At 50.0% G+C, this 27,930-nt stretch overlaps 7 protein-coding genes across 7 annotated transcripts; 3 read left to right on the top strand and 4 right to left on the bottom strand.

Annotated features, from left to right (window-relative positions):
• Positions 1-755: 755 nt before the first annotated feature.
• Positions 756-3,799, bottom strand: BP5553_09569 (uncharacterized protein; the record flags this gene model as incomplete). The annotated part of the gene is made up of 4 exons (XM_032018192.1): positions 756-2,694; positions 2,847-3,151; positions 3,365-3,475; positions 3,530-3,799. The coding sequence occupies 4 exons, from the start codon at positions 3,797-3,799 to the stop codon at positions 756-758; spliced, it is 2,625 nt and encodes an 874-aa protein (XP_031865491.1).
• Positions 3,800-5,365: 1,566 nt separating this feature from the next.
• BP5553_09568 (Uncharacterized protein) lies at positions 5,366-8,053 on the top strand (the record flags this gene model as incomplete). The annotated part of the gene is made up of 1 exon (XM_032018191.1): positions 5,366-8,053. One exon carries the CDS (start codon positions 5,366-5,368, stop codon positions 8,051-8,053), a length of 2,688 nt encoding a protein of 895 aa, XP_031865490.1.
• A 1,221-nt stretch (positions 8,054-9,274) lies between these two features.
• On the bottom strand, positions 9,275-11,068 carry BP5553_09567 (putative GCR1-dependent translation factor 1; the record flags this gene model as incomplete). Its single annotated transcript, XM_032018190.1, has 3 exons — positions 9,275-9,345; positions 9,425-10,325; positions 10,382-11,068. The coding sequence occupies 3 exons, from the start codon at positions 11,066-11,068 to the stop codon at positions 9,275-9,277; spliced, it is 1,659 nt and encodes a 552-aa protein (XP_031865489.1).
• A 1,086-nt stretch (positions 11,069-12,154) lies between these two features.
• Positions 12,155-14,995, top strand: BP5553_09566 (uncharacterized protein; the record flags this gene model as incomplete). Its single annotated transcript, XM_032018189.1, has 5 exons — positions 12,155-12,440; positions 12,499-13,613; positions 13,649-13,752; positions 13,860-14,828; positions 14,881-14,995. 5 exons carry the CDS (start codon positions 12,155-12,157, stop codon positions 14,993-14,995), a joined length of 2,589 nt encoding a protein of 862 aa, XP_031865488.1.
• A 633-nt stretch (positions 14,996-15,628) lies between these two features.
• BP5553_09565 (Uncharacterized protein) lies at positions 15,629-17,257 on the bottom strand (the record flags this gene model as incomplete). Its single annotated transcript, XM_032018188.1, has 1 exon — positions 15,629-17,257. The coding sequence occupies one exon, from the start codon at positions 17,255-17,257 to the stop codon at positions 15,629-15,631; it is 1,629 nt and encodes a 542-aa protein (XP_031865487.1).
• A 2,650-nt stretch (positions 17,258-19,907) lies between these two features.
• BP5553_09564 (uncharacterized protein) lies at positions 19,908-20,996 on the top strand (the record flags this gene model as incomplete). Its single annotated transcript, XM_032018187.1, has 1 exon — positions 19,908-20,996. One exon carries the CDS (start codon positions 19,908-19,910, stop codon positions 20,994-20,996), a length of 1,089 nt encoding a protein of 362 aa, XP_031865486.1.
• A 612-nt stretch (positions 20,997-21,608) lies between these two features.
• Positions 21,609-22,524, bottom strand: BP5553_09563 (uncharacterized protein; the record flags this gene model as incomplete). The annotated part of the gene is made up of 2 exons (XM_032018186.1): positions 21,609-22,120; positions 22,179-22,524. 2 exons carry the CDS (start codon positions 22,522-22,524, stop codon positions 21,609-21,611), a joined length of 858 nt encoding a protein of 285 aa, XP_031865485.1.
• Positions 22,525-27,930: the final 5,406 nt, after the last annotated feature.

Below are 27,930 nucleotides of genomic sequence, written 5' to 3'. Positions count from 1 at the left end.
GCAGCTGGCTGGCGACTGGGATAGAGCTGACGCGGGCACGTTCAGTGATGATATTGAACTATCAGTAGTCCCTACGGCGGAGTCTACAGTACTGGTACTCGTACTTCGTAGTATTTATTGAAGATAGCAAACTATCCGAGGTTCCCACACGTCATGGCACCCATCGCACCCATTGGCCGAGGCAGTGCAGTACTTGGTACTCGCTATCTGGTACTGCAATACGCGCGTACTAGGTACTGGGTACCCACCTTAAGGACCTGCTTTCCCGGTGGCATAGCGATGCCCTATCTCGAGTTGGTGGTTTTGGACTCACAGTCTCTTGAATTTATCTAATAATCAATCTCAAGCCCCATGAGTGGGACGCCGTATTACAACCACTTCCTACGCCCCTTACAGTCCCCCTTGGCTTTTGGGAGTAAGAGCCCCAATAGATCACCGGCTTCCATCGAACCTAGACTGTCCTATTCAATTCATCTTCAGATGGATCCAGGCAACAAGTTTCTGAATCAGATACTGGACTTATCGATCAACGTGCAATCAAATCAAATATACCCACGTAAACCCCATACCTCGAGTGTTTCTTCTAATGCAAGTACGAGAACGGGTATACCAGTGCTTGGGACTGACAGCCATCGACTCCACCATTCGTAGGAAGCAGTAAGGGACCGAAAAATCTTCCCATAGACCAAAGGAGATATGCCAACAAAAGATCCTCAACACAGTTCCATCCAGGAAGGGGCCATACAAGAAAGTTTTCATGTCACGCAGCGTAAAATTGGATAATCAATTCCCAGTCTTTCGTCCACACTCCTCCTCACGCGCTCTCCGCTGAAGTCCCGCGGTTTCTTCACCAGCTTACTGCCCTTCCTCCGCGGTACTGCAGGATCCGCTCCAGATCCATACCCATTCCCAAGTCCCTTTCCTACTTCATGCATATCTTCATCATCAAGAAAGGTATACGCCGTTTCGAGATCCTGTCGATTCGGTAACCGAGCAGAGCGCATCTCCTCTTTCAAGAGTGTCTCCTCGGAGGGTTCAAACGACATCATGGTCCTCAGAGCCCCTGGATCCGGGTCGCGGAACGTGGAAGGGTGGCCATTAAGAACAATGGCCTTCGGCTCCGGGTTCGGCGGCGGAGGTGCACCGTACGGTATATTCGCTTTATGCTCACCAGAATATACTGCCTTGTTATTCCCTACCTTCGCATTCCTGGGTTCGCTCTTCGACCGCTTATGCTGCTGCATAGCTTCTCTCGGGCTTAAGATTGTGCCTAGGATAGCTGCTGCTTTCGAGCTCATGTCGGGAGGTGCTGCCCGCTCATCCACCGCGCTGACTTGAAAGGGGCCGACGAAGACGGATTTACCCTCTCGCAGTTTAGAAAGCTTATCTCGCTCTTCTTTCTCTCGTTTCCCGAGTTCATCCCAGGCACGGCTTGCTTCTTCACGTGCCAGCTTGGCCTCTTGCATGAGGTCCTTAATAAGCTTCCCTGTTCCGAAAATTTCGGCTTGGACTTGGGCGTCAGGCTTTGCTGATCGGCGACTTGGATCTAAATCTTTAGCTGCTAGCGTCCGATGGTTACCCGGCGCGTCGATTGCAAAACTATCGAACTGTGGTGGGTCCTCCATTTTTGAGAATCTGCGGTTAGATTCAGACGAAGTCCCAGCCACCTGCTTTGGGTCATAGCTTGGCTTCTCTGCGGACAGAGTAGTGATTTTGATGAGAGTGGCTGATTCGAGCGCAGGCTCTGGGCTCTGGGTACCCCTTACCATCCCATTGGCTTGCTTTTCAGTGGGAATAGGAGATGGTGTGGAGTATGCTTTCGTGGATTTCCGTTGGGATTCTGGACGACTAACTGTTTCTTTTACACCAGCCAAGCGTTGAAAATCTTCTACCGACTCAGCAGCTAGCAGGTTCCTTGACTGCACATATCCAACAAAGCTCACAGCATGGTCATCTGGGAGCATATCCCATATCAGAAGCGGGATTGAGACAAGTAGCATGGTGGAATGGCTTTTGTAGATCCCTTCGACGACGGCATAGTTCGCCAGCCCAGGGACCTGCCGGATCCAGCGATACCAAGCCTCAAAATCCGAGGACTGGTGTTCTTCTAGAGCGACAGATATAAGCACATGTGGAATTTGCAAGTGGCCATTTTTGAGGGTCCTGAGAAGATTTGCGGGGTTGTAGATGTCGAATTTAGAGAAGACAGGGGAAGGGTTCGAGGGGGAGAGAACTACTCCAGGCCAGCTAAAATTGGCACTTGCACGGCCATTTACTATCCTCCTTGTAGCGAGTTCAATGCTTAAGGCTTTTGGGTCAATCGAATCGAGCAAGTAGATTGGGGTTTTGCGATCTCGGATATCTTGTAAGTCCGTCCATTCCCTCCTCGCCGGTTGTTCAGTCTTCATTGCGGCAAGAACTTCGCTGTGAAGCATGGCAGCGGTAAAAGATGGTCTGGTTACCCAATCTTCGAGTACGCTGATGAGGGCATTGGTGAATAAGTTTCTACCGGGGCCTCCAACCCACGGTTCCGATTCACAGGCGGCAATGGTTTCTATAACCCCGTGGCTTCCTCCTCTTGCTAGACCGCGTGTAGCACAACAGTCTAACAAGAACAAGACATCAGATCTACTCTCTTCGAAAAGGCTTTGGATAGCGGACCAGTTAACGGAGGGTGTGAAAGGGTCTTGCCCGCTAATATAATCAGCAGTGTTTGGCGTGCTAATCAAAAGCAGCAGCGCAAGTACTTCACAATAACAGGCTCTGAGGTGTGATATATTCCAGGTTACTGGATCGCGGTCATGTTCATACCTAGGTACATAGTGATATAAAATTGTTCCACTTACTACATCCAGGTTGATTGTCCAGAATTGCTGATCACAGAAGGGCCACCATAATACACAACCAGTAGATTGTCGCTGGTCCCGTAATCTTGTACAAATTGCAACGCCATGCTCATAAGTTTTAGATGGGAAGCCGTGGAAGGAATGTGCCATAGATGGGTATAGAAGCCATAGCACGCTTCCAGGATTGTTCGCATTCGATCGATTTCCGGCTGCACAGTCGAATTATCGTCACCCCATTGTATCAGCACTGCAATTACTTGCTTGTACCGTGACCGGCCACGATTGGGGAAGGCTCTTAGTGCTGCCTGAGAAGTCGCTAGTTAACTCATCATCCCTGATAAATGAGAAACAAAGCCTTGAGGTAGACACCCCAGTATGAAGACAATATGACCACATTGCAAAGTTGGAGCAGAGGAGGCAGCAAGAGCAGACTTCTTCTACCATGGCGTGGGTTGTGACATCGCTGTCTGGATAAATTCATAAAAATGAATGGGAAAATAAGAATAACTGGGTCTCACCTCTTCCACCCGCCTAGCAAAGGTTCCGAGCTCCTTCATATGATACTTGGCTCGACATGTGTCGTGAGTTGAAGTCGGAACCGAATATAACGGCGTCCTGTCTTGGGTCGCCTATTCAGAGACAATTAGAACCGGGGTTCCTTCTAGGGATCTATCTATATTTACCTCGTCGCTCTCGCCGCCAGAGCTCGCTGGCCCATACCCCCCTTTCCACAAAGTGTCCGATGGGTGTTTTGCCATCGCGTCACCACCAGACAGCGCCGACATACCCTCCTGTTGTATGTCCAGGTAGAAGGAGAGTTGATCTTCGCTTGGAAAGTATCCGAGGTAGTAATATGGCTCGGGGATTGCAGATGCATGCTGTGAAGATGCCAACGAGGGTTGACTTGCAGAGGCAGAATGCTCCGAACACCACCGCTCCTCAGCGTATCCCATTCGCACGCAAGGACGGAGACATCAAGAGAGAAGGGAAGACAAGCCAAATAACACCAACGTGGACGAGGGTGAGACGCGCGAAGGGTATTATAGTTAGGTACTTGGCATGAAGGAGCTCGCTATAGCTCGAGGCGGGGGAGAGCATAAAGAAGCGAAAAGCCGCATTGACGGAGCTCATGGGATGTATTGTGTCGAGAGCTGGATGACCTTTTCTGCAGCTCATATCCAAACGAACGGGTTGGATGGCGGTGGGGGGTTTCAGATGGCGAAGGATTGCCTCGCATGCGATCCCAGGGCACCAGCAGCCGCGCTGCTGGAACAGCGGAACGTGATAGTGTCCGTCACGGAGGCAGACTGCACATTTCGCGTTTGCAGGTACTCGTAACTGCTTCGCATGGCGGCGGCGGCGGAACACAAATAGACACAAATAGACACGGCCAGTTAACGGCTATTGTCCTATGATGTGGCGGCGGGTGATGGATGAAGATGGTGCCTTGGGGGTTATGCGGGTAATATCGAGCCAGCGTTAGGGAATAGGGAACGGAGGGAGGGACGAAAGCGGAGAAGAGAGAAAAGTAGAGGGATAAGAGGCACGAGGCAGGAGACAAGAGATAAAACACAGAGAAGACGCAAGGAAATGGAGAAAGAGAACGAAGGTACATGTAGTACAGTAGGTAATAGATAGTAGATCCCAGCAGTAGGTACTGTAGATAGCAGAAAGAAAGGGGGTAAAGGGGTAAAGGGGTAATAAGGAGGTAAAGGAGAAAGGAGTAAAGAGAAGCCGAGGCCGAGCAAGTAGTCGAACGAGGATAAGGCATCAAGGCATTAAGGGACCAGCGAGTTCAGGCACCAAGGCAACCTCTTATCCAGGGAGTCACTACATACACGCCCGTATATTCTATTATTTTAGCTGCCGCTGCCGCCGTCTCCGGCCCGGCGCGGGGCCCACGTCCGGCACACGTGATAGTGTCTGAACCGCGGAGCACGAAGTACCAAGTACCAAGCGCCTACCTACCTTACTCCTTACTTGCTGCTACTTCGTCCTTATCAGAAGCGTAGATGGCAATAAATAGGATGCCTAAGTAGGTAATAAGAAGCTCAGATATAACCCGGGACTTTCATCCGTATCCACCGTAGTGTCAGGCTGCTCGACTGTGGCTGTGATGGGGCCTAATCCTCGAGAACGGAGTAGTGCGAAGTACGTACCTTACTACAGCCTTACGACAGGCCTGGCTGGCTGTTGGCTACAGCGCTTACGACCCTGTGGCTCGTCTTCGAATCAACACTCAACACAACATCACCACTTTACTTTGGCCCCAACTCCATCCGCGGTCGAATCCAACCAGCCACCTGATCTGCCTTTATTCCAGACCCATTGCCAGTTTCTCTTCCTGCTTCTAGATGGCAGTGTTATTGCTACCTACAACTCCTGATCCTATCCTTACATAGCTTGGAGTTCCCCCACGGTGAACGTTCCAGCAGCGCACATGCCGCATTGTCCAACCAGCCCACCCCCCCGCCGATCGTTAAGCGCTGGAAACATCGAACTTGCGTCTTTTCGAAAACATGGCACATAAGGACCGCGATGGTGGTGGAGGAGGAGGAGCAGCAGCAGAAGTCGACGAGAGACCGAGCGAGCGACGCCATCGATCCAAAGCCGAAAAGGAGAAGGACCCCAACCGCAAGCACAAATCGTCCAAGAGCTCGAGACCGAAAGCCATCGACCCCAAGACCGGCGAACCGGTGAAGTCGCCCCACCGAAGCCGAAAGGATAAGGACAGGGATTACGGGAAGATATCAGAGCCATCGACGTCCATGGCAGATCTCGTTCCAGAGCTTGCCCGGACAGCGTCAGCACCAGGCGCAACTTCAAGGGCGAGCCTGCCGTATCCCAGTTTCAGCAAATCACATAGCAAGGAGGCTATATCGAGCAGGGAGAGTTTCAGGCTCCCAGTAAAGGCGAACCCAACTGTCTATACACCAGAGTCGACGGATTTGGGTTCGGAAGAGAAGTTGAGATCCAAGTCGGCCGAGCATTCCACGCCTTCTCGTGGAGCGACAGTACAGAAAGATGGAAGACCGCCCAGCCCCCCAGAGACAGAATTCTCGCAGGAGAGGAAGGCAACGCCATCTCGCTTGACAAAGCTGCAAGAGGAGGGAGACTCTACGCCGAGGCCCAGCTCACGCAGCTCTTGGTTTAGCAGACCGGCCAAGAAGGATAAGGACGATAGCTCGAAGGTATCCGCCAAATCGAAGGCGTCGAAGGCGAGCACGGCCATCAAGTCCCCGAGGGCGACAACTAGCGAGAGGAAGGTCGAGGCAGATGAGAAGGCAGATGAAGGCTATTCACAGGATGAAACCACCTCCAAAGCAGACTCCAACCTCACATCGGTTGCCCCAAAGCGAGTTGTACCCACAGCTTCTAACGAACGACCACCAGCCCTAAACACAGCTTCATCACCTAGTTCTACACAAGATTCCTCCCCCCAAACCCCTACACAGACTCCTCAGTTCGCTCCACCAGACCTTAAGTCAACGCCGTCACCATTCATCCACTTCCAACCCCCCGAAGCTGCCTCCAGCGATTACAATTCTCCACAGCCTCCGCCGCCACCACCTCCTCCTACGGTGCCTATTAGTATTCCTCAAGTTGATTATCTCATGCAAAATGGAGGATTGCTTCGACCTGCGCCTAAGAGTTTACTTTCAGCTACCCCTGCAATCAATCCGCAATATAATGGTCTGCGGTCATCCACCCCGATGCCCGTAGAGATCGAGAAAATCTTTGGACCTTTCTACAATACATTGGATCAGTATGAAACGGTGATTGCTAAGAATGGGTCACTCGCAGTGGCCACTGGATATAGATCTGTTGCTAGGCGGTTACTGGATCGATTAGAGAATGTTTTCAACAGAGATCTATCCCCTGAAGGTTGCTTCTGTGTCATTTGCGAGAATTCAGATCTAGACACATATGAAGGCTCCCGAGGGCTCGGATGGGGCGAGGTATTAGAGTGGGTCAGTGGCCGGCGCGAACTTCCCACCTGGCCAGCATTCGATTTCGCAACTCTTGGTGTGAAGGCCGGCGAGGATTTAGCAGATCTCGCGGGAAGCCAGCGAAATGGTGCTGAGGGTGCCAGACCTGGATCCCCGGTAAAGATAGATCCTGACGTTGCCGACGAGTATCGAGAACATTATCTTGCTCAATCGAAGAAGACTAAGCAGGTGGTCAATAGATGGCTTTCGAGCTGTCCACAAACAGCTGCAGCCCCGCCTCAAGAAGTCGATGACGAGACTCTTTCTTTTGCCATCTTAACGCATCTCGACCAGAACGACCGCCCTGTTTTCAATGCACTGATCACTGGTTCAAGCGTTATACAGCCTGCATCACGCGCGCCAACTCCATTGCGGAAACCACGGTCAAATTTTATGGTTAAGACAGTGCAGTCATTGCAAAGACTCTATAGGCTACCACTCCCTCCTCGCGATCCGGAAGCCGCCATCTACCTTCTGAAGAATCCCCACCTGCACAATCTGCTTGCTACAATGTCCAGTATCAATATCTCAGAATGGGAGATTTTAACATCAGGCCGATTTGACGGCTTCTTGTGGTCAGGGGCAGAACCGGACTCCACAAATCCCTCTCCTGCACCATCGCGTGGCCCAACACCGGCAAATGTTAACCGCGGACCTATGTCTCCCGCAACGCGCCAGGGACCAAACTCGAGAACCACCACGCCATTCTCACCCTTGCGAAACCAAACATTCTCCCCGTCAATGGGCAGCAGTGCATTCCCTTCTCGCGGCCCTACCCCCCTTCCACAACGCGCCCCTGTTTCCAACGACGAAGAAACCGAAATTGCCATCCTTGCAGAAATTGAGCGGGAGATCTACCTCGGCATGGAAGCTCTTGAAGACGCCTTCGAAGGTCTACACCGCAAAGCAGAATATGTACGACGAGCGCTCCGAGAGCGTGGTGCAGGTCTTTCTATGTCCCTCCAGTCTAGACGCACAAGCCATCCAGATATTATCGGTTCGGGTACCCCGGGTTTGGGTCTGGGATATGAGAGGCCCCCCTGGGGTGAAGCCAGCGAGATGACCAGCGAGAGCGATTGGGATCCCGGAGATGATATGATGAGCGAGCTTGCGCCAGATGATTCAGCGAGCAACATCAGCAGCTCGAGACATCGACGGCCGAAGAGGAGAAATGAGAGGCGAACGCCTGCACTAGTCGAGGAGGAAGATGAGAATTGATAAGACCGGTTTTATGGAACGATATCCTTATTCGCTCATGACAGAGCCCAACTACAGCTGTTGTTACTCTTGGTTTTGCATGGCCTTCCTGAGGGAATGCACGATATTTTACGACGAAATGAAGAATTATTGCCTAAACTTGATATCCATTAAAAAGCACCCCTAGGTACGGGGTGTTGTATTTGTTGCGCTTTTCGTTTTATCTCTCCGTTTTACGTTATGATGCCGGTTGAGCGAGCTGGGGAATGTACAGGCCGCGCTGGTTACGAAGTACGACATACGGTGGGGCAGCATTGAGCGCGGAGTTTTTCCATGGGATATCATGTTACGTCAGAGGAGCGCCGTTGACTCATTGAGGAGCATGCCATAGAGGGTTATTATATATGCACTTTTCCGCCCTACTTTGCTGATGCTTATGGTGATCTTAACCCTCCGCTTCTGTACAGCCTAGGAGGATTTTGGAATAAGCAGTTTCAATTTACATGCAAATTAATTCTCTCCTCAATCCCCTCCTGACATGAAATAATGTGATTCTCCGCGCTTCACTCTCTTATACATTCTCCTGCAACATAACTGTGTAAGAGTTCTATAATAAAACGGGCCTGGTCTGACCATTATTTATAAGAATGTCTACCACTATTAACCATGTACTTGCCACTCAACAGCTACCCCATTATACTAGGTGCTTACACTAACATGATTTTAGTGGGTTGATTATACTACATATAGCACGGGGTATATGTATATAGGTACGTCATGTTACAGTACTCTGGGATTGAATTATATATATACCGTACAATACTAGAGAATATTATAGGATTTTAGGGTCTAATTCATCAGTCGTAGTAAAGATATGTGCACCGTGAATGATAACACAAAGTCATGAAATTCCATCGACTAAGGACGCTAGATTCAAAATTTCACAACCTAACGTCTATTTATTATTATACTTTTGTCCAGTTCACTGCTCGTTCCTATCCCTTCCCATTTGGCCACTAGGTAAACTCCTGTACAAATGCATAAAATTGTAAACAAAGTCAACCAAAAACAGACTCCTTGTGATTTCCCGTGTCCATCCTATATATCAGGAGAATGTTGAACATAGAGTATAGTACACCAAGGTGGATGACAAAGCTGTTTTGTCTTGATAGTCTACTACGTCCACTGCCTACTATTATTACAATATTTTGTATCCCTTTCTGAACTTTCGAGAACGATAGGTTATGCGTACAGGGCTTCTAATCCGTAAATGAGGCCGAAGACAATGAAAGCTATTGCGCCTCCCAGGGTGACTACTCGGATTATCAGCGACAGCTCAGGGCGAAGCAAAATCGACATGGGAAACGGCACTGAAAAGGGAGTTGAACTTACCAACCCTCAAACTGACTTTACCAGCAATGGCCCTTCCTCCAATAACAGCCACGCCGGTACAAATCGCATGTCCGCTTACAGCACCACCCGTAACCCACCAGTAATCTGCCCCAGCAGCCATAGCAATGGTAGCAATTTGGCTACGATCGCCCCATTCTCCCAGAAATGTCATGACAAATGTTTGTACCCACGCTGGACTGAGGAGCAGACCGAAGAGATTACTTAACCCATTAAGCGCTGTTCTGAGATTTGACCCAGCGGGGGAAGGCGAGCGGTCGGGGCTTGAATCTGGACTTCCCGGTAGGGATGGGATACGGGACCCTGAGCGTGGCTTTCTCGAGCCTCCAAGACCCATCTCCAGGGTGTAGGGAGAGACGGAGGAGCGTCGACGGCTTTCTCGTCGTGCTAGGTGCTCCTTCTCCTCCAGCTCCATCTCAACTTCCTGCATCTCGGCGGCAACGCCCTCATTTGGGCTCATCGCCAACCCCTCTTTTAGCATCCGCGCTCCAAAGACGAGGAATAGTCCTGCGGCTAGGAAATGAGTGAATCGTTCAGGGATGAGGGTAGGCACCGCGTGACCTAGCACGGCAGAGAGAACGGTCATGATGAGGAGGGCACAAAAGGCCGCGGAGAAGACAACGAGTCGGTCATGTTTCATGGCCATGAGAGCGGCGATCAGGAAGGTTTTGTCGCCGATTTCAGAAACGAGAATCATAGTTAGGGATAAAAGGTATGAATGGAGGGGCTGGATGATGCTCTCATTGTCGTCTTCGGGCGCGGTATTCGGGAAGTTGGAAGGGGGTTTCGTTTTTGGCTTGGAGATGTCGAGATGGTCCTTGTCTGCGGAGGGGGGAATGGGGTGATGGGGGTCTTTCGGTCTGTCTGCTAGGTCCTCTGGTTTCTATATATGGGATTAGCTTCGGATTGTTTTAGGTGCAAATTTCATCCTGTCCCTACCTTAAGTCCACCGAGATTGTCGATGCCATCATCATGGGCATCGGCGTCCTTGGGTCTGCTCTTCTCGCTCTTCTCGCCCTTCTCCTTGTCTGGCCTCAACTTGGATGGCTCACTCGGCGGCAGCGGAGGTGCCGCCTTGGGCGAATCTGGTTTCTTCTCGAGCCTCTCTCCAGTCTGCCCTTCGTGCGCTTTCCGCGCCTTATCCTTCTCACTTACTCCGCCCTCTGTGCCAGTTGTCCCTTCTTTTGGCGGTGCCCTATGGGGGTCATCCATCACCCCATCGTTGACAGCGGGAATCTTCTGGCCGTCCGGGCCAAGAAACTTCTTTTGGTCTTCGTTTCCGGGTCCCAATAACAATTCCGACTCGCTATCCTTAACAGTCGCGGATCCTGGTGGTTTCTTGGGGGCTTTTTGGATAGTCTCCTCTATGCCAACCCAGGGGCCCGCGTGTGGCTTTCCATCCTTCCCATCGACCGGCGCATCCTTTGTCCCTATCTCGACCTTTGATTTCGTATTGATTTCGGGGATCGGGGTGGGTTTGGCGTCTGGGCCGAGCTTCGCATCTCGAGGCTGCGGAGGTTTTGTAAGGGTGGAGTCGATGTTCTCCTGAGCAGCGGCTGACAGTGCAGCTGCTAAGGAGGGAAGGAGAAGGAGGAGAAGAGGCGAGGGGCGCCGTCGGAACCTCATTGTCATATATATTTGGGGGCAAAGGCTGGAGATGGGAGGATCGTAAGGTTTAAGGGGGGGTTTAGTGGAGAGTCAGGAGAGAGAGCCGTCCAGGTCCGTGGTGTGCGTTGAAGCGGCGGGCGTACTGTAATTTTGAACTGAACTGAAGGCTACAAACCGAGATATAGTAGCAGTATGAATTACAAGAGAAGAAAAAGGACGGAGGATGGAGGATGGAGGATGGAGGATGAAAAATCAAGAATGAATGCAAATCTATGGATGCTATGCCCAAGGCCCAAAGCAGGGCTCGAGTGCGTCCTTCGTACCGCTATCCTCTCCCTGATCTCGCTACGGCGCTGGGCGCTGGGCGCCAGAAACTACTTTTGTCCTAAGTTCATGTATGGTACAACCTAGAAGTAGTCGTACTAGGCCCAGTACGGAGTACTCGTAATAAGGTAAACAGGCGGCCATCCGGGGACATGCACGTAAATAGTACATACTAGCAGTACGTACTTCGTAGTGCTAGGTGTCTTTATTATTAGGTAGTTCAGAATGCCAATGTACCTAGTACTTCGAAGGCATGTGCCGTTATGCATGGCTAAGGGGGGTTTATTCGATGTCTTGGTACCTAGGTATATATGTCATGATCCTCTAGGTATCTACCTTGTCTACCTAAGGTACCTAGGTACTCTACGTCTACATATGCACTCCGTACTAGGTATTATCTACCTTAAGTAATAGGTTCTAGTCTCTACTCTCTACCCTATAATCCATAGTCTATGGTCTTTATACATAGTACACTAGGTAAGGCACCTACTAGGCAAGTCTACCTAGCTACCTAGCTACCTACCTAGGTAGTTACCTAGGTACCTGAGTCGACCATGCTATGGTACCACGTGACCTGGAGTTCCTGTCGCGTTCTGTGTCTCTCTCCCTCTCTCGCGACTACTAATGTCCCGCCATATCAATAATAATAATGCCAATGACCCTTCAAGTTACCTTGTCAGGAAACGTGTCGAGGCAATATCAATATACCACAGCTACCTACCTACCTGTAGGTAATCACCACAATCGAAAAGAACCTGCGCACGCCGATTCCACTTCAGAATGTCTAGTCGATCTGCGCGATCGTCTACAGCGCGCCATCAGCCAACTTCTCCTCCCCAAGCACAACCGTCCTCCATTCGTCGCTTCAGCACTCCGCCTCAACCACGGCGTAAAACACGAAGCGCAAGTGTAGAGCTTAGTGGAAGTGATGCAGAATCAGAGTCCCGTACAAGGACGAGAAGTGCCATACGGAAGGCGGGCGTGGAAGTGGTAGATGGCAACTCCGGCGCTGGCTCGCGCACAGGTCGTCGAACAAGAAACGCCCGTCGGACGGCTGTCATTACAGGTCGGGGACCCGCGCAGTCGTGTTATCCCATAAGAATCCTCGCTGACCTGTTCCCCAGATTTATCAATTGTTGCCGAAGAAGAGAAAGAGTCCCAGCACGAGGAAGATATTACGGACGAACCCCCTCATCATCATAATCGAGTTGCTGGCGAATGGTCACCCTCCCAATCTCCTGGCGGCGTGTCCGAGATGTCAGGAACGACCGCCGCCCATACAACCCATTCCATGACCGAGTTAGCAACACTAGATCGCATGGAGTTGGTCGATTTCCTCCCCGACCTCCTGAGGAGCTCGTGCAGGATTCTCGACATGCTTGCCCCAGCGAACGCCACGGACGATCTGGTGAAGGCGATTGTGAAGGAATTAAAAGTTCTCGGGTCGAGACGCGCCAAAGGACTCAAATACGGCGAATCCATTTTCAAACCTCCCCGGGATAACTTCGGGAGTGATGATTATATCACAACGGGCCTTATATTGCGCAAGCTTCTTTGGAATCAAGATCCTGGGGAGGGGGGTTTTCGTCCTGATGCTGTTCTTCATGCAGCCAATCTTGCAACATTGACTAAAGAGTTTCTAGTTACCGAGAAAGAGAGTCAGAAGATGCCACACCTGCTCGCTGCTCTGGACATTTATTTTCCCGAGGTGTTTGTCACGAATTTTGATATTAATGTTGAATATGGAAACAGCAGGCTACTTGATGAGACATTTGCCATGGGCCTGGACATCCGAACTCATTACGCAATCTCAGAGCTACAACTCAGGGAGGAGCAGGAAGATTGGGATCCCGATGAGATCTTGGCAGCTACTTTCTACGACCCCTTACCTAACCGCGACCCAGAGGTATCATTCTATGAGCATGCTCGTAGCAATGGGAGGCTAAAAGATATCATGCGGCAAGGCCCGCCAAACTCGGATGGTCATGCCAAAGAGATACTTGCGAGGGTGGACACCCTTCGCTCTACATTCCGTCAGAACGAGGAGGCAGCTGAGCAGGGCGACTTAGTTGACTCTGAGCGGCTGGACGAGCTCTTCCCATGGCCCCTCTTCCTTTGCAATCTAGTCCTTTGGTGCAGGTCAAGGCTGGATGAAATTCTGGAGAGCATCAGAAACCAAGGAGGTGTGGAAAGTATTAAGAACCATATTATCGAATTGATGGACGTTGGTGATACACCAGTTAGTAAGATGTTTCCTAACCATGATGTTTTTAGCTGACCGCTAAGATGCTGGTTAACCACGAACCACCACGTCCAGTTACGGAGCCGCTTCGACGGCCACCTACGCCAGGTGTCATTCGTGCCGTTCCTGGTAAAAGGTATGCCCACGCACAATTTGGCTCTCCCCCCCACACTCCCTTCATAATGATAGTGCTAGACACCTCTCTTAAGTAATTAGAACCCTCATGTCACTAACATAAACAAGCCTATTCACCAAGAATAACGCGCGCCGTTTGCTAGATATCAAGCGACATCAATCCTCTTACAATGACCCTTCCTCTAGCGAGCCAGCTATCCCGGAATCATCCTCGTATCCATTCAACTCTCACCACGCTAGGCCGTCCAAGCAGCAGGACCTAGCGGCCTCGGTGGCCGCAACTCAACAGTCTGACGAATATCGACCTGTCGTAGACGAAGAAGATGAAGAGGGCATCCCTAGCACCGCACGGCCTGGCCTTTCCGCTTGGAACGCTTACAGCAGCGAACAAAACAAAGAGAACCGGCCCGTTTCTAATGGCAAAGTTTTGAAGAAACGAAGCCTCCTTGACCGCCAACCTGGTGCCCATAAGGTAGGTTGGGATGGCTACAGCCAAGAGGTTGCGGCGAACCGCAAACGTGGCTATCAATCACGCGAAGCGTCTGAGGGCAGCGATGTCAGCCAGGACGAAGGATTTCAAAATGATGAGAGAATTCCAAATCCTACCCTTAGAGAAAATTCTCATCCAGCCCGCCATCGCGCTCCCTCGCATGATGAGCGACCTCCTAAGCGCATACGTGCGGATAATCTAGAAGCTAGAGATGGTAGAGAAGCTGCGCGCAGAAATCGAGAACGATTAGAGAGGCGGTTACAAGCTAGCGCGAGGGCTCAGTCCGACGAGGAAGATGTTGAGGAGGATATCCCACGACCAACACCTGCAGAAATCAAGAGCGCTGCTCGAGCGAACAGGGCGCGACTAGGACAAGCAAGGGCGCGACTTGGACTAGCACGGGCCACGGCTTCCTCGACGCAGAAACGAACCCGTTGGTCAGAGGCAGACGAGACAGAGCTAATCAGCCTTATCGAAAAGCACGGTACTTCCTGGACCACCATCGAAAGGATCGCCAACTTGGAAGTGTACAGAGGCCAGGTCGCATTGAGGGACAAGGCTCGTAACATAAAAGTTGACTTTCTGAAGTGAGTTATTTCTATTCTCGCTATTATGTGAATGAGGCTGATTTCTGGCTAGGTCCGGGGCGGGTTTACCTGTTAATTTTGAAGGAGTCGCCTTAGGAAAGAAGGAGATCGAAAATGTTCGCACCGTTATACCAGATTATGATCCCGATGCGTATGAAGGCCCGTGAAATTTTATCTACACTTTGGTAGATTGTCGGCGCCGTGGCTTATGAACACTCATAATATCGATACCCATTTTAACAATTCTGGTGTTGAGGGCAGTGGATTCGGTATTCGGGGACCTAATTGGCTCTTTAGCGCGTAAAATATCCTACATCGTGCGGCCATGGTTGATATATACATTTCATTCCAACAGGTAACTGGCAACGGAGCTCCTGGCTCCCAAATGTGTATTTAGATTCAAGCTGCTTGTATCATGAGCCGCCACAGTTTCGGTCGATGGAATGACTAACAGAGTCCACCGACAACTATCCTAACTACAAACCGTTGAGCCCGTGCGACTCGAAATCCAGCCAGTAACCACGGCCGGTAGGCTTGAAGCTTAGGTTCGGCTCGTTGAACCGCTGCACTCCTATATCAGACTCTAGATGGCCTCATTAAAACCGGGTTGCGATTCTAGGTGTTGCCTGGAGGCTCAAGGTAGCCTGATGCCCCAAATCTAAAAGGTGCGAAGACATGGGTTATCTATTCTGCTAGAGAGCGGGGCTTATGAGCATTTAATATATACTGAACGAGGGGAAACGATATCCAGTTCAAAAAATGGGGCTCATTGCCTCCTTTGCCTTTCATTATTATATTCATCATGACTGGCTATACACCATCTTCCCCTCAAACCACGTTTGTATCACACGCGCATGCAGCAAATCCTCCGTCGCCCACTCCATATCCAGCACCGCAAAATCAGCCTTCAGCCCCTTTCTCAAGCTCCCTACCCGCTGTTCTGAAAAGCATGAATATGCAGCCCCAGTAGTGGCAGCAGAAAACGCACTACTTAGAGAAATGGCAAAGTTCTCGTTCACCTTCGTTTCCAGGCCAGGTTCCCTTGCTGATCGTCGGGTTGAGGCCACATAAATATTGGATAAGGGAGTAAAGGGAGCCGTGGGCGAGTCTGAACCCAAGGCGAGAGTTGCCCCTCCCGCGAGGAATTCTCTATATGCGAAAGCGCGGCTGCAACGGTGCTTTCCAATGAGGTTGGGCCAGGCGCGAAGTATAGCTGGGTCGGCATGTACAGGTTGGATGGACGCGGTTATGCCGAGTTGTCCGAGTCGTTTTGCATCTTCTAGTGAGGCTAACTCGAGATGTTCGACGCGATGTCTTCGTCCCCCCTTTCCCCTTTGACAGCAAGGTTCTAGTGCATCGATGGCTATTTTAATGGCCTGGTCACCGATGGCATGAAGGGCGCATTGCAAGCCGGCTGAATCTGCTCGTTGGACGACAGGAGACAGCATCTCAGCAGGCCATAGGGACTCAGCAGAGAGACCGTTGGCATAGGGCTCGCAAAGAGCGGCCGTACATGCATCCACGACTCCATCGCAGATGATCTTGATACCAGCGATTCGGAAATCTGGTGATGTACCCTCATTAAACTTCTGGTGTAGAGCAATTGCTTGATCAACTTGTGCCAAGTTCCTTTCTTTGTCGGTGGAAGGCTGGATAAGCCAATATGCTGCGATGCGGAATGGGATATCCTCCTTCGAGCGCAGAATTTGCAAGGCTTCCCATGCATTCTCATCCATCGCCATGTCGACTATTCCTGTATATCCCGCAGCGGTATAGGCATGGAAAGCACCTCTCAGCGCGCCAAGCTTTTCTTTCAGCGAAGCAACACGGGCAATATGAGGCCATACGAAAATTTGAGCCGCCGTCTCGCTCAGCAGTCCAGACGGTCGACCATGCTCATCCCTATGAACCTTCCCTCCAACGGGATCCGCTACCGAGTCGACCTCCAGCTCTTTCAAAGCAGCGGTATTACACCATGTCGAATGCAAATCCTTCGAGTCGATAAAGACAGGCCTCTCGTCCAGATCGTCCAGCATACTCGCCAGCGCCTGTCCATCTGTCATACTATGCATCCAACCCCGACATAGTATCCTGGGTGCCTGTAAATGAAGCCCAGCATACGACTTGATCGCCGCCCGGATGTCCTCTAGATTCTTGCACGCTTCTAGGCTGAGCTTCGTGAGGGCTTGGCCAAGCATGAGGAGGTGCATATGGCCATCAATGAATCCTGGCACCACGATTCGGTTTTGCAGGTCTACCACTGGGGATCCTTCTCCCCTGATGAGCTGCACCTCGACATCACTCTCGTGACCTATGTGTGATATTATGCCATCGTTTACTATGATGCAGTCTGCGAATACGGTCTCTTCAGCGGGTTCGCTCCGAGTGGGTGCTGTGAAGAAGCGGCCATTGCGGAAGAGTTGTGACATGTTTTCTGGTATGCCGGATTACCATTCCTAGGGTAATATGGCCTTGGGCAATAATCCCAGATCAAGGACTAGAATTGTTCAATGTCTTGCTATTCTCCGTGGTTCACTGGTTAACCTGTAAATTCTGGGTCCGTCTGTCTGGGAAAAGTTGACCAAATTGCGTGTTGTCGTAAAATTCGTAGGAATAGGTATGTCATTAAATAAACAACAGGCTCTAGAAGACGATTTGTTGACACAAGTTGGCACCTTTGAGAATTAAGTGAAGCACATAAGTTGATGAGACTCGGCCGTCAACCATCAAGCCGTCCCGTCGGAAACCCCACCATTGACTAGACAAGGTTAAACTTCGGCGGCATGACGAGGCCGAGGTTAAAGATTTATTATCTGTTGGATTGGATATGTTGACAACCAAGTTAATCACATAATTAATATATAAATTGACATGGTTGATTACTACCTAAAGGTAGGTAGGTAGTTGATTCTATACAAAGTTGTGATGTAGGTATAGTCAGGTGACAATCTACAAGTTGTATATAGGTAGTGAATCGCTAGGAAGGGTATTTATTCTCAATCGTGCTACTATGGGTAGTTAGATAAACCCCACGAGCGCCACGCTAGCTAAACCCGCCCATACGTGCGTCAATTTGAGCTCTATACACAACATCCTCTCCAAACTGAAGTCAACGTCTCGGTCGGCAAGGGGAGTCGCCCTATGGTTTGGCTCACATAACCATTATCCTCCCTGAGGGCAGTTCAACCCCTTGAGAGAACCATTATTTAAATGTGAGGTGATGTATTAGGAGTAATAAAACAAGAACGAGGAACTTACGTGTATTGGCTTCCTTATCGATGGTGGCTAGACTTGTTCATCTGGGCCATGTTCTGGGTCTCGGGGGTTAGTAGTGGTTGGGCAGTTGACGTAGCATGCTGATTCCAGGGCTCCTTGGAGGGCGTCGCCCTACCACTCCAAAGGAGCAATCTGCATGGGCGGCGTAGCAAGTTCTAATGACAAGATGTGGGTAGGCTGCGATATAATTCTATCTCCAAGAAAAGTAGAGTGCTCACGGGTTGGCAAAGCTCCAGATGAAGGACCATATCGACTTATCGCTGGACTTATCGCTGAACTGCCTAGCGGGGCTGTGGCCGTCATGTCGGTAGATTAACATCGCCCATACTTCGGAATAGACGTGTAATGAATGATACCGTGTGTTTGGACTTGAATCGAGCTATTATTCTCAATTCTGTTTGACTCCTTGACTGCTCGGCTGCTAGACAAGTCACCAGCAAGCTCACCGAGAGCCTCAACTCCGTTGATACCAGCAGTCTTGACACTCAAATCACGGCTCTTCAGATGGGCTTCTAGCGCAATATAGATATTGTGTTTTCAGCGCACTCGTATCTGTTCTAACTCTGGTTAATTCTGAAGGTTAACATATGGCATATTTCCCGAAGGTGCGCGGGAGCTTGTCGTCGTTCCATGAAATTCTTGTAAGGGATCAGCTGCTCAATACAGCCAAGGCATGGGATACTTCCGATGGACTGGAGCTGCGTAGTTGTTGTCGGCAGCATGATCAGCCTCCAAGACAGCCGTTCCAAGGTGCTGCTGAGGACGAGTTAATTGGGTGGCCTTGTCTCGTGATGCCGCTGTGGAAGTATTCTGTCTCCTGGCTACTGCCCAATAGACAATGTGATCCGTTGGACTCTGATTTGGCCGCAGTTGTGATTGATCATCAGCCACGGCTTGCTCGAAGTCTCGGGCGAATTCCGAGCGGGCGCTATAATTCGTCGACGGAGGCTAATTGATCCTTCGCTCTTCGTTCCACAGCCTCTTTCAAGGACGCCCTTGATCTTGTCATTTCCCCTCCGGATCACCAACAACTGTCCTGCTGGCCGCCACAGCTGGATCGCAACTGGGACTAGGGCTAGGACCGAGACTGAGACCGAGACTGAGACTGAGACTGAGACTGAGACGAGACCGCGACCAAAACCAAAGGCACTGCTGGCTGGTCTCCACGTGCACGAGCTGGCTCTGTATAAAATCAGATTTCATTCGCATACATTCACATATACAGTACATTATCCGCTCGGAGCACAGCCTTTCTTTACTACCTGCCCCGTTGCATCGGCGTATTTCTTCCTGGATATAGTATCGTTGTGCCGGCGCATTGCATGCATCCGGCGGCCGCCCGCCACCGGCATCCGCCTTTACCATTTGCTCCCTTGAGCTCCATTGAGCTGTGTACCCAGCCAGCCTGGCCACGACGATCGTCGGCGCCCTCTTATTCGCGCGCTGGATCTGGGTTCCTCTCGGAATCAAGATTGTTTCGGGGCGAGGCGTCCTGTGGAGTCGCTACACCCGCCTCGGGGCAATCCTACGTCCGCCGTACTGACAAGCTGCAACATATGAATGGGGAAGCTCGAAATGACGGCTGTTGATGAGAAGGGGACGAGGGAGGGGATGAGGGCGATCCACGACCTGGAGAAAGGGGAAGGGAAAGCGGTGCTGCCACCAGATGCAGTGCGCCACCGGAGAGTCCCAGGGTTGCCAGATTGCTATAAAGTCTGGGTCTTGGTCAGACAGACATTCATTGCCGCTCCCAATCCACGGATATATACCCACAGGAGCTGACCTGGGCATCCCATATAGATCATGATCTCCCTTTCGCTGCTGGTGCTCGCCGCTTGGCCTTTTGGCCTTGCGCTGGCGCGACCTGCGCCGCCGCTTTCCCCCCACCTCGTTGTAGCAGGCGTTCCCCAATATGTGCTTGACTATGGTATGTGGCAGATAGATGAGCGTCCCAAGGCTTCCATGCTAATGCTGACCTCGAATAATGCAGCTCCTCTGGTCTATATGGACACCAAAGAGGTGTATTTTCCTTCAGACCTTGGGGCGCAAGTTGCAAATACACACCCGGACATCAACCTCACGGAACTCCCCAACCCTCCATCTCCACTGGTACTCGAGAATCTAGATGCCCTGAATGCAGTTGGCAACGGCGGTAAAGACGTGTATCTGACGTCCAACATTGACGTCACAACGTCGCCGAGTTGGCTCGAGGGCGTGGCCCCAGACTCGACAGGGAAAACCAACCAAGCAACTTCCGCCGCGGTTATAACCACCGACCACGGCAGCGGCCTCGTCGATGCATTCTACATGTATTTTTACGCCTACAATCAAGGCAATACGGTACTAGGGCAGGAACTCGGCGACCACATCGGAGACTGGGAGCATAACATGGTGCGGTTCCAGGACGGCGTCCCGCAGACCGTCTGGTATTCTCAGCACAGCAACGGACAAGCATTTACCTACAAAGCCGTGGAAAAGTTGGGCATTCGTCCCGTCGCATACTCGGCGCGAGGCAGTCACGCCAACTACGCAATCACCGGAAAACACGACCATACTATCCCAGACGTGAATCTTCCTGATGGCCTCCTCGTCGATAACACATCTAAAGGGCTACTCTGGGACCCTACACTCTCTTCATTCTTCTACAATTTCCACCCGGCGGATTCTACGTTCGAAAGTATAAATGGGAGTCCGGTGCAAGCTATGAATTTCAAGGGGAAATGGGGAGACCAGCAATATGCCAAGGATGACAAGAGACAGCCGCCTCCTTTCTTTGGGTTTTATAAGTATGTTGGCGGGCCGACGGGTCCGTATGATAAGCAGCTGAATCGCAGCAAGGTCTGCCCCGATAATGGAATTTTGTGCATTGTTAGAGATAAACTAGGACCCTAGAAAGAGTTAGATTAGGCACAGGTATAGGGAGTTTTGGGTTGGGGTTGGAATTGGTGATTGGGGTGAATGGCGCTTGGTTAGTATGGTCACGGAACATTGGCAAAATCGCATCGATCCTTGGATTCGGATCACTCGGAGTCGTGGCTAGGCTCGACCTATCCTAGGCTGCGTTGGCTGAGGTGGAATAGTCTCTAACTATGAAAGCGGTATAGATAACAGTCGGGAAATAACAAATAATATATAATCATCATCCGTACTAATATGTCAATAAGCGGTCCGTGAAAACAACTGATAGACTTCGATGCAGTACTTCGTATGCCAGGAGTTGAATCTTCGTAATGAATTTTCAGTGAGGAAATTCCTTTTTGGCTTCAGGCGGAAAGGGTTTTGATGAACTAACTATAAAGTTGATGTAATTTTCCAATAGATCTGTATTGGGTACATTTGCAGCCTCGGACTGTACTCACCATCTCAACGCGCAGTGGAAATGTACGATACTAGGTCGCATGAGAACATGAACACCTAAGCAATTTCAAGTCGCTATAAATTCTCGAAATAGAAGAAGAATGCTTAGAAACATGTATAATTAAGCCTAGACAAAGAGCGCATGCTCTAGTCGCTGTCTAAAACTACGACCTCGGCCTCAGCCTCTCCCACGCTCTCCACGCTGAGCACATCACCAGCATTGACATTTGAGATAAAAGCTCCATCACCCTCCCCTAAAACGGCGTCCTCCCTTCCATCAATCCTAATCTTCGCACTTCCATTCTTAGTCATAGGAACGTGAATGTAGACATGTCTGTCTTGGGTCTGGCGAACAGCATCTGCTCCAACCGTCCACTTAAATCGCTTATCGACGCCGATGATACCTGCTGCCATGATTAAATCTGCATGGATGGGTATGGTGTCCTTTAATGTTGGCTCAGCGGCCTTTTCTTCTGCTGGCGATGCCCCAGGGCCTGCTTTCAGTGGCGAAAGGATGGGGAGGAACGCTGCGCGTTTGAGGTATTCGTCAAACGTCTTAGTGTGGTAGCGGGGCGTTAAGCCTTTGCCCCATGGCAAAGCCCATATTTGAAGGAAGTGGACTGGTTCATCCGACTCGTTCTGTTCGGAATGTGCAATACCTGCGAGGATCCTTAGTAGGTGCAGTTTCGAGGAGCTGAACAGGGATTGAGAACGTACCAGTTCCGCCAGTTGTAAATTGCACATCACCCCTCTTCATCCTATAAAAGTCGTCGCCTTGTTTGGCCTCGGAACCCCTCTTGATCATACTATCCCGGTGCGTCAACTCGCCGCTAAGGATGTAGCTGAAAATCTCGGCATCGCGATGTGGGTGAGTAGGAAAGCCATTGTCGCCACTAACCCGGTCCTCATTCAACACTCGGAGACTGCCAAAATTCTGGAACCGAGGGTCGTAGTATGAAGCGAAGCTAAAGGTGTGATATGTGTTCAGCCAGCCGTGATCTGCGTGTCCGCGTTCATTGGACCAGCGGGGTACGATCTTTGCGTGGGCGAGAGCTTTGGACATGGTTGCTTTGATAGTATTCGCAGTAGTCATAGATGATGATGAATCCGGGGAAGTTGGTTGGGATATTGTGGTTGTGGAAGTTGACTTCGTTGTTGCTATGCTATAACTTTTGCTTGTGAGGCTATTAAACAGCTCTTGAAGTGGGGTAGTGAAGTATACTGAGAGAGAAATGAAGAAAATGGAAGAAAGGGATATGAAGAGCTTCATATATAGAGTTGGCCTCGGCTTCGAGAAGGTAGGAGATTATTAGAGAAGGAAATAAGGACTACAAAGTAATTGAAAATGATTACTGTTTGCTTTTGAAGAATAACAACATCATGTTGACATCGCAGTGTTTTGATTGAGTGATTGTTATTCAGCATTGTCAGCCACTTTACTCAGCACTTGCGCCACACTGGCGAGGGTCTAGACTCTCCAATAGCGGGGTCCTCGTGAAAATGCTAACCCTGAATAGAATAAAGTCCACATCCAGAACTTTACTGTTTTAGCGATAGCGCTGCATGTTAGAAACCCCCCGAATAGCCTCAAATCTGTGTTGTCTTTGCTGTTTCAAGTAACTTCACACCGATCAGCTTCACCAGAGCCCATCTGCTGTAGGGCCATGAATAGTCCTAGGTTACGTTTGAACAATCAATCTTTCTCTTGCTTCCTATCATCGAGTCCTCTCCGGCTCTATATATCAAATTTTAAAGTCTCCTTGACGGCGTATGGGTCGCTATCCTTTGGCAAAGGATCCATTAAGGGATAAAGTCGCGCTCAATCACTGTATCCAGGGGTGGCAATTCAAGGCAACAATAAACGATAATATTTTCCGAACACTATAAACGCTCTCTGGAGTTGGTCGCATCAGAGTGAAGCATCTCCGCGAGACGATCAAGACCATCTAGATAAGTACCTAGGTAGGTAACGATTTCCATGGCTCTAAGCGTTATGTCCTACTTGGGCTCGTTCTCTACTCTTTGGAAATAGTTAACATATCTTTGACCACGAGCTCAGAGAAAACCCCCAAACCCAGGAGCGATTCCGTACCAGTCCATCATATCCGTATACCGTACAACTACCTCTCTCTTATACTCTATATTGGGGGCAAATATCCTCAAGGGTCTAAATGAATATAACAGCCAGCATTTGCCGGTAGTATCGTATCTGCGAGACTCTGGGTGCTATATGAGACTTATCATCAGGCTCTATTTATCATCGATTATTTGGATCTTCTGTGAACTTATATCATGCTACATCCCAAAACCTCTAAAATCTCAAGTTCGTATTATGGCTCTCAAAGTACCACTCGTTATAGCTAGGCCATCTAGTTTGCAATTTAGGGACGACTCTTCTTAGCTGGGGCAAAACGCCATCGTTCCCTTTTCCAGATGCTTAGCAGACAACTGTGTCTACTCCAAAACTCTAGAATCCGTGCTGTGGTATGGTAAATCAACTGGTCCACCACTAGCCACCTGCCAACTGCTATGGAAGGGGTATCAAGAATACTGTCACCCTAAAATGGAATAATGAAAGTCCTGATTGCTCGTGTGCAACCACGCCTCCGTGCTCTTGGTATCAAAACCGGCCTTCTCAACTTCTAGGACATCATCCCTGAAAGTGCTTTGTGGAAATATGAAACGATGTTGCACAGCCTTCTGCTTGTACCCTTCCTCCACCCATTTCTCCCAACCTCCTATCACCATTACATGTGACACGTACATATTCATAAACACATAAGCAAACAAAACAAAAGCGCAAAATCTGTTTAACAATATATGCGTTGAGATCTAGTGTGGACGGGGGGGGCAATTTCCAACACTCCCTGTGTGTTGCAGTACATCATCCGTTCAAACTATTAATATATAAGTCAACTATTGAAAAAACCAGAAAGGGAAGCAGCATGCTGCCCAGTTTCCATCTACGGTAACCGCAATCAAGGAAGAGTAATAGAACAGCTTTTTACTAGATACTAAAAGTTTGCCATGAAACCCACTTTATATTGAAGGACAGCATAGCAATGAATGAAGGATGTGGTGAAGGATGAGAAATGCCGTTGTGCCATGGAAGGCTCAATGAAATCGAAAAAGAGGATAAACGCAGAACATGCTCAATTAGTCAAGGCCATTAGGTTACGACCTGCCTCGCTACAGCCAAGGGAAAGATGAAGTGGCCTACCGTCTTCATTGCCGGTTTATCTTGGGGATTCAAATTAGTGAGTATTGGATATTTCCACGTCGAATGATGTGGACGCTCCAGTTTCGTTAAGATGTTACTATATCTTTACCTACTGCTCTTAACGTAGTATAAATACTGCCCATAATAAGCCTGCTATATGAATTCAACATAGCCTGCATTGTACGATCTATTGGTATCGGATGGCCTTTAACGCCGTAACAAAGTCTATTTTTAAACTCCTTCCATATCTGTTCTTTCCTCCCATATTTTGCGCGAGCAAATCATAAATTCTATAGAAAACACACCGGAACACCACAAGACGGGGTAATAATCAGTACGGAATCCATCCATAGCGCCAGAGGGAAGGTTCTGGCCTTCCGCTGCCCAAAGTGATAGAAACAAATAGAGCTAGGTAGGCAGGGCCCAGTCTAGCCATGCCAAACAGGAGAGGACTTTCCGCTAACCAAATTTGGCAAAGCAGCGGAAAGGCAAAGAACAACAAAAGTTTACAGTACAAGGATGTTTGGAGGTTCAAAATAGAAAACCAGAAAAAGGCAAGTGGGTGACAAATCCTGCCAAACAGGTCAGACCACGTTGGGCGATCTGGTAAGTGCTAGCCAGGTGTCCTGTATGGTACGAAAAGTGGCGAGGATGGCCAGCGGATATGACATGTGACATCTGCCATGCGTTGTGTGTTGCCGGCTGAAGATGAGTCGAATCTGCCATAAACGAGGCAGTCGCTATAATCGTTGCATTGTGTCAGGCCAGGAGTAGGAAGAGGAGGTAGTTGGGGCCAGGATGTGGCTATCGTTCGTTTTATAGCTGAACTGTTGTTTCATTTACGGGTCGATTCCACATTCCGAGCGGATATTCTGGGCGCGATGACAGCGATAAATCGCCTATTGTTGTGAGGGTGGCACAGCTGAAAGTTTGTGGTCGAGCCCTGTTTGGAAAGGTGATCGCCCTTGCATCGCATCCTGCACCCATCTGCAGCCCAGCCCGCGGCCCTGAACTGACAGCTTCTCCTGCATGATGCATTCTCGCACGTACACGAAACGCTGCATAACAGGTATCAACATGAGAGATGGCTTTTGGTGGTGTGGCACTAGTGGCTTACTTGAAAAGCCACCAGCGAGCGAGGGTTTCTTTTCCTCCTTTGCGTTCTTTTGCGGTGGAGGGTTACAATTTTTGACTGGAGCAGCGACATGAAATTGAGCAATACGAGACGGGACGGAAGACAAACGGCGATGTGCGAAGGATGTGAGAGATAGGGACATCGATGGCGCTGCATGGAAAGGTTAGTTCCTGTTCCAGCTCTGAGGTGTTGAATCGGTTGAATCGAAAAAGAAGAAAGCATATAAAGTCACGAAATGTGATACATAGATCGAGGAGCACATCTCTCCATCCGGCGGTGAGGGAAGTGATTGCAGAAGAGCCAGGGGGAGGGAACTTACCGACGGGACAGACAAACGAATAAAAAGTGATACGTTTGTTAGATTTTGTTAACACACGGCCGGCACGTCTTGAGTTTGCAGTATTTGCACTCGTAGATGTACCAATGTGGTCCAGAGTGGCACATGGAGCAGACCCATTGGATCAATGTAGATTCTGACTTCAGCAGTATGAAGGAATGGCTGCAATAACCAGGAACAGCCATGGTGGTCGAGATGGAAGCCACGTTTGCTGAGATTCACGGTGGAATTGTCGTCAACTGTTAATGAGGTAGGCGAGGCAAATAAACAAGTTGTCAGGGGAAGTCTATGAATAGTCAGCAAGGTGCAGTTGTATGAATACAACATATGAGGGAGCAATGTTGTGGGAGGGCAAGGACAGAGAAAGATGACGTAGATCGGCAACAGGAGTGAGAGTAAGAACAAGAATAAGAGGAAACGGGAACCACAACTAACTCGAGCAGTAGGGTGCTTTGGACATGCAAAGTAGGCCAGCGACTTTGAATCTTATTCGATATAGAGGGATGACAATCTAAACGCAGTGGGGTATGGCGAGGTCGGGACGCTTAAAGGCAGAAGCTCATGATTATATATACTCGCAGAGTGAATATATCGAAGTTTCCAGAAATGGTTCCAACGTCCTGTTAGTGGTACAGAAATGATCAAGAGGCGTTTGTTTTCGTTGGGCGACTCCGAGCGCAGAAGGTGTGCTCTTTATATCTCAAGTTTTATGTTCGACCTTTGGCACTCAGGCCCACGCCTGGTTCCTGCTCGATCCCGGAGCCGGGAGCCCGTATGCGAACGCAGCAGCGCTGTAAATGGGAAATAATGCCGTCGGAGGGTAGGATCTGGTGCGTGGAGGTATAGCAAACTAGGCCAGCACAAGAGCACCCTCACAAGCAACCGACATGGACGGAGGTATAGCTCATGAGCATAGCGGAGGGAGGGTGGTGACATGATTGCCCGGATGTGGTGACGACGGAGAGATACCGGCAAGGTCCATGGTCCGCATGGATGGCAGAGGCTGGATCTTAACTGGGCCTTAACTGGGTCTTCACTGGATCTTGACTGGTGCTTCGTGGACATGATTGCAGGGAGGGCTAGAGCAATGGAAACAGCCTGGGGCGGATGGGGAGGCCTACGGAAGGGGGCGCTTGATAGGATAGGGATAGGGATACTCGTAGGGGTAGGGATAGCATAGCTGGCGCCATAATATATATATATAAATACATGATCGTCGATGGCTGCAAGGCGGGTGGCGTCTCCTAGCGACTGCGGTGGTGGTGGAGGTGGTTCAAATAAGCCATGGAGAATAGCCCGAAGAGATATTATGTTAAGGTTACCATGGGCCAGCTAGGTGTGGTAAGGTTACGAGGTATAGCCATTCAACGCATGGCGGACACGACCCTGAATGGGCGGGCAAGGCATAGAGGGTTTGGTAGGGCGGTCATGGCGATCTTGAAGTTGAACCTGCAAGCAAGCAGCTCTGCTCTGGGTGGCAGTGGTGGTGGTTGAGGACGACACCTATAACTGCTTCGTAGCTAAGGCGGCATTGGTGGCCGTTTGTGGTGTTGCTGTTGTGGTTGGTGGTGCAAGGCCGTGGTGTTACACTCGACATCATTCATGTTGCATACCTTCTGTTGCTCGCACATACGAAGCACAACTCTAACCGCCGTTACCTCCATACAAACACTCGTATGTGTTGCAAACACTACCCTAATGCGCCACGGCAGGAATACTCCGCTGTTGGCCTACACTGCTCGCGCGGATGCCATACTGGAGAGTGGGTGGGGGGGGG

Source organism: Venustampulla echinocandica (genome assembly GCF_003357145.1).
Source record: "Venustampulla echinocandica strain BP 5553 chromosome Unknown scaffold_11, whole genome shotgun sequence".
In the NCBI taxonomy this organism is placed as follows: domain Eukaryota; kingdom Fungi; phylum Ascomycota; class Leotiomycetes; order Helotiales; family Pleuroascaceae; genus Venustampulla; species Venustampulla echinocandica.
The sequence above is the reverse complement of the archived record's forward strand: the minus strand, read 5'-3'. Positions and strand labels throughout refer to the sequence as shown.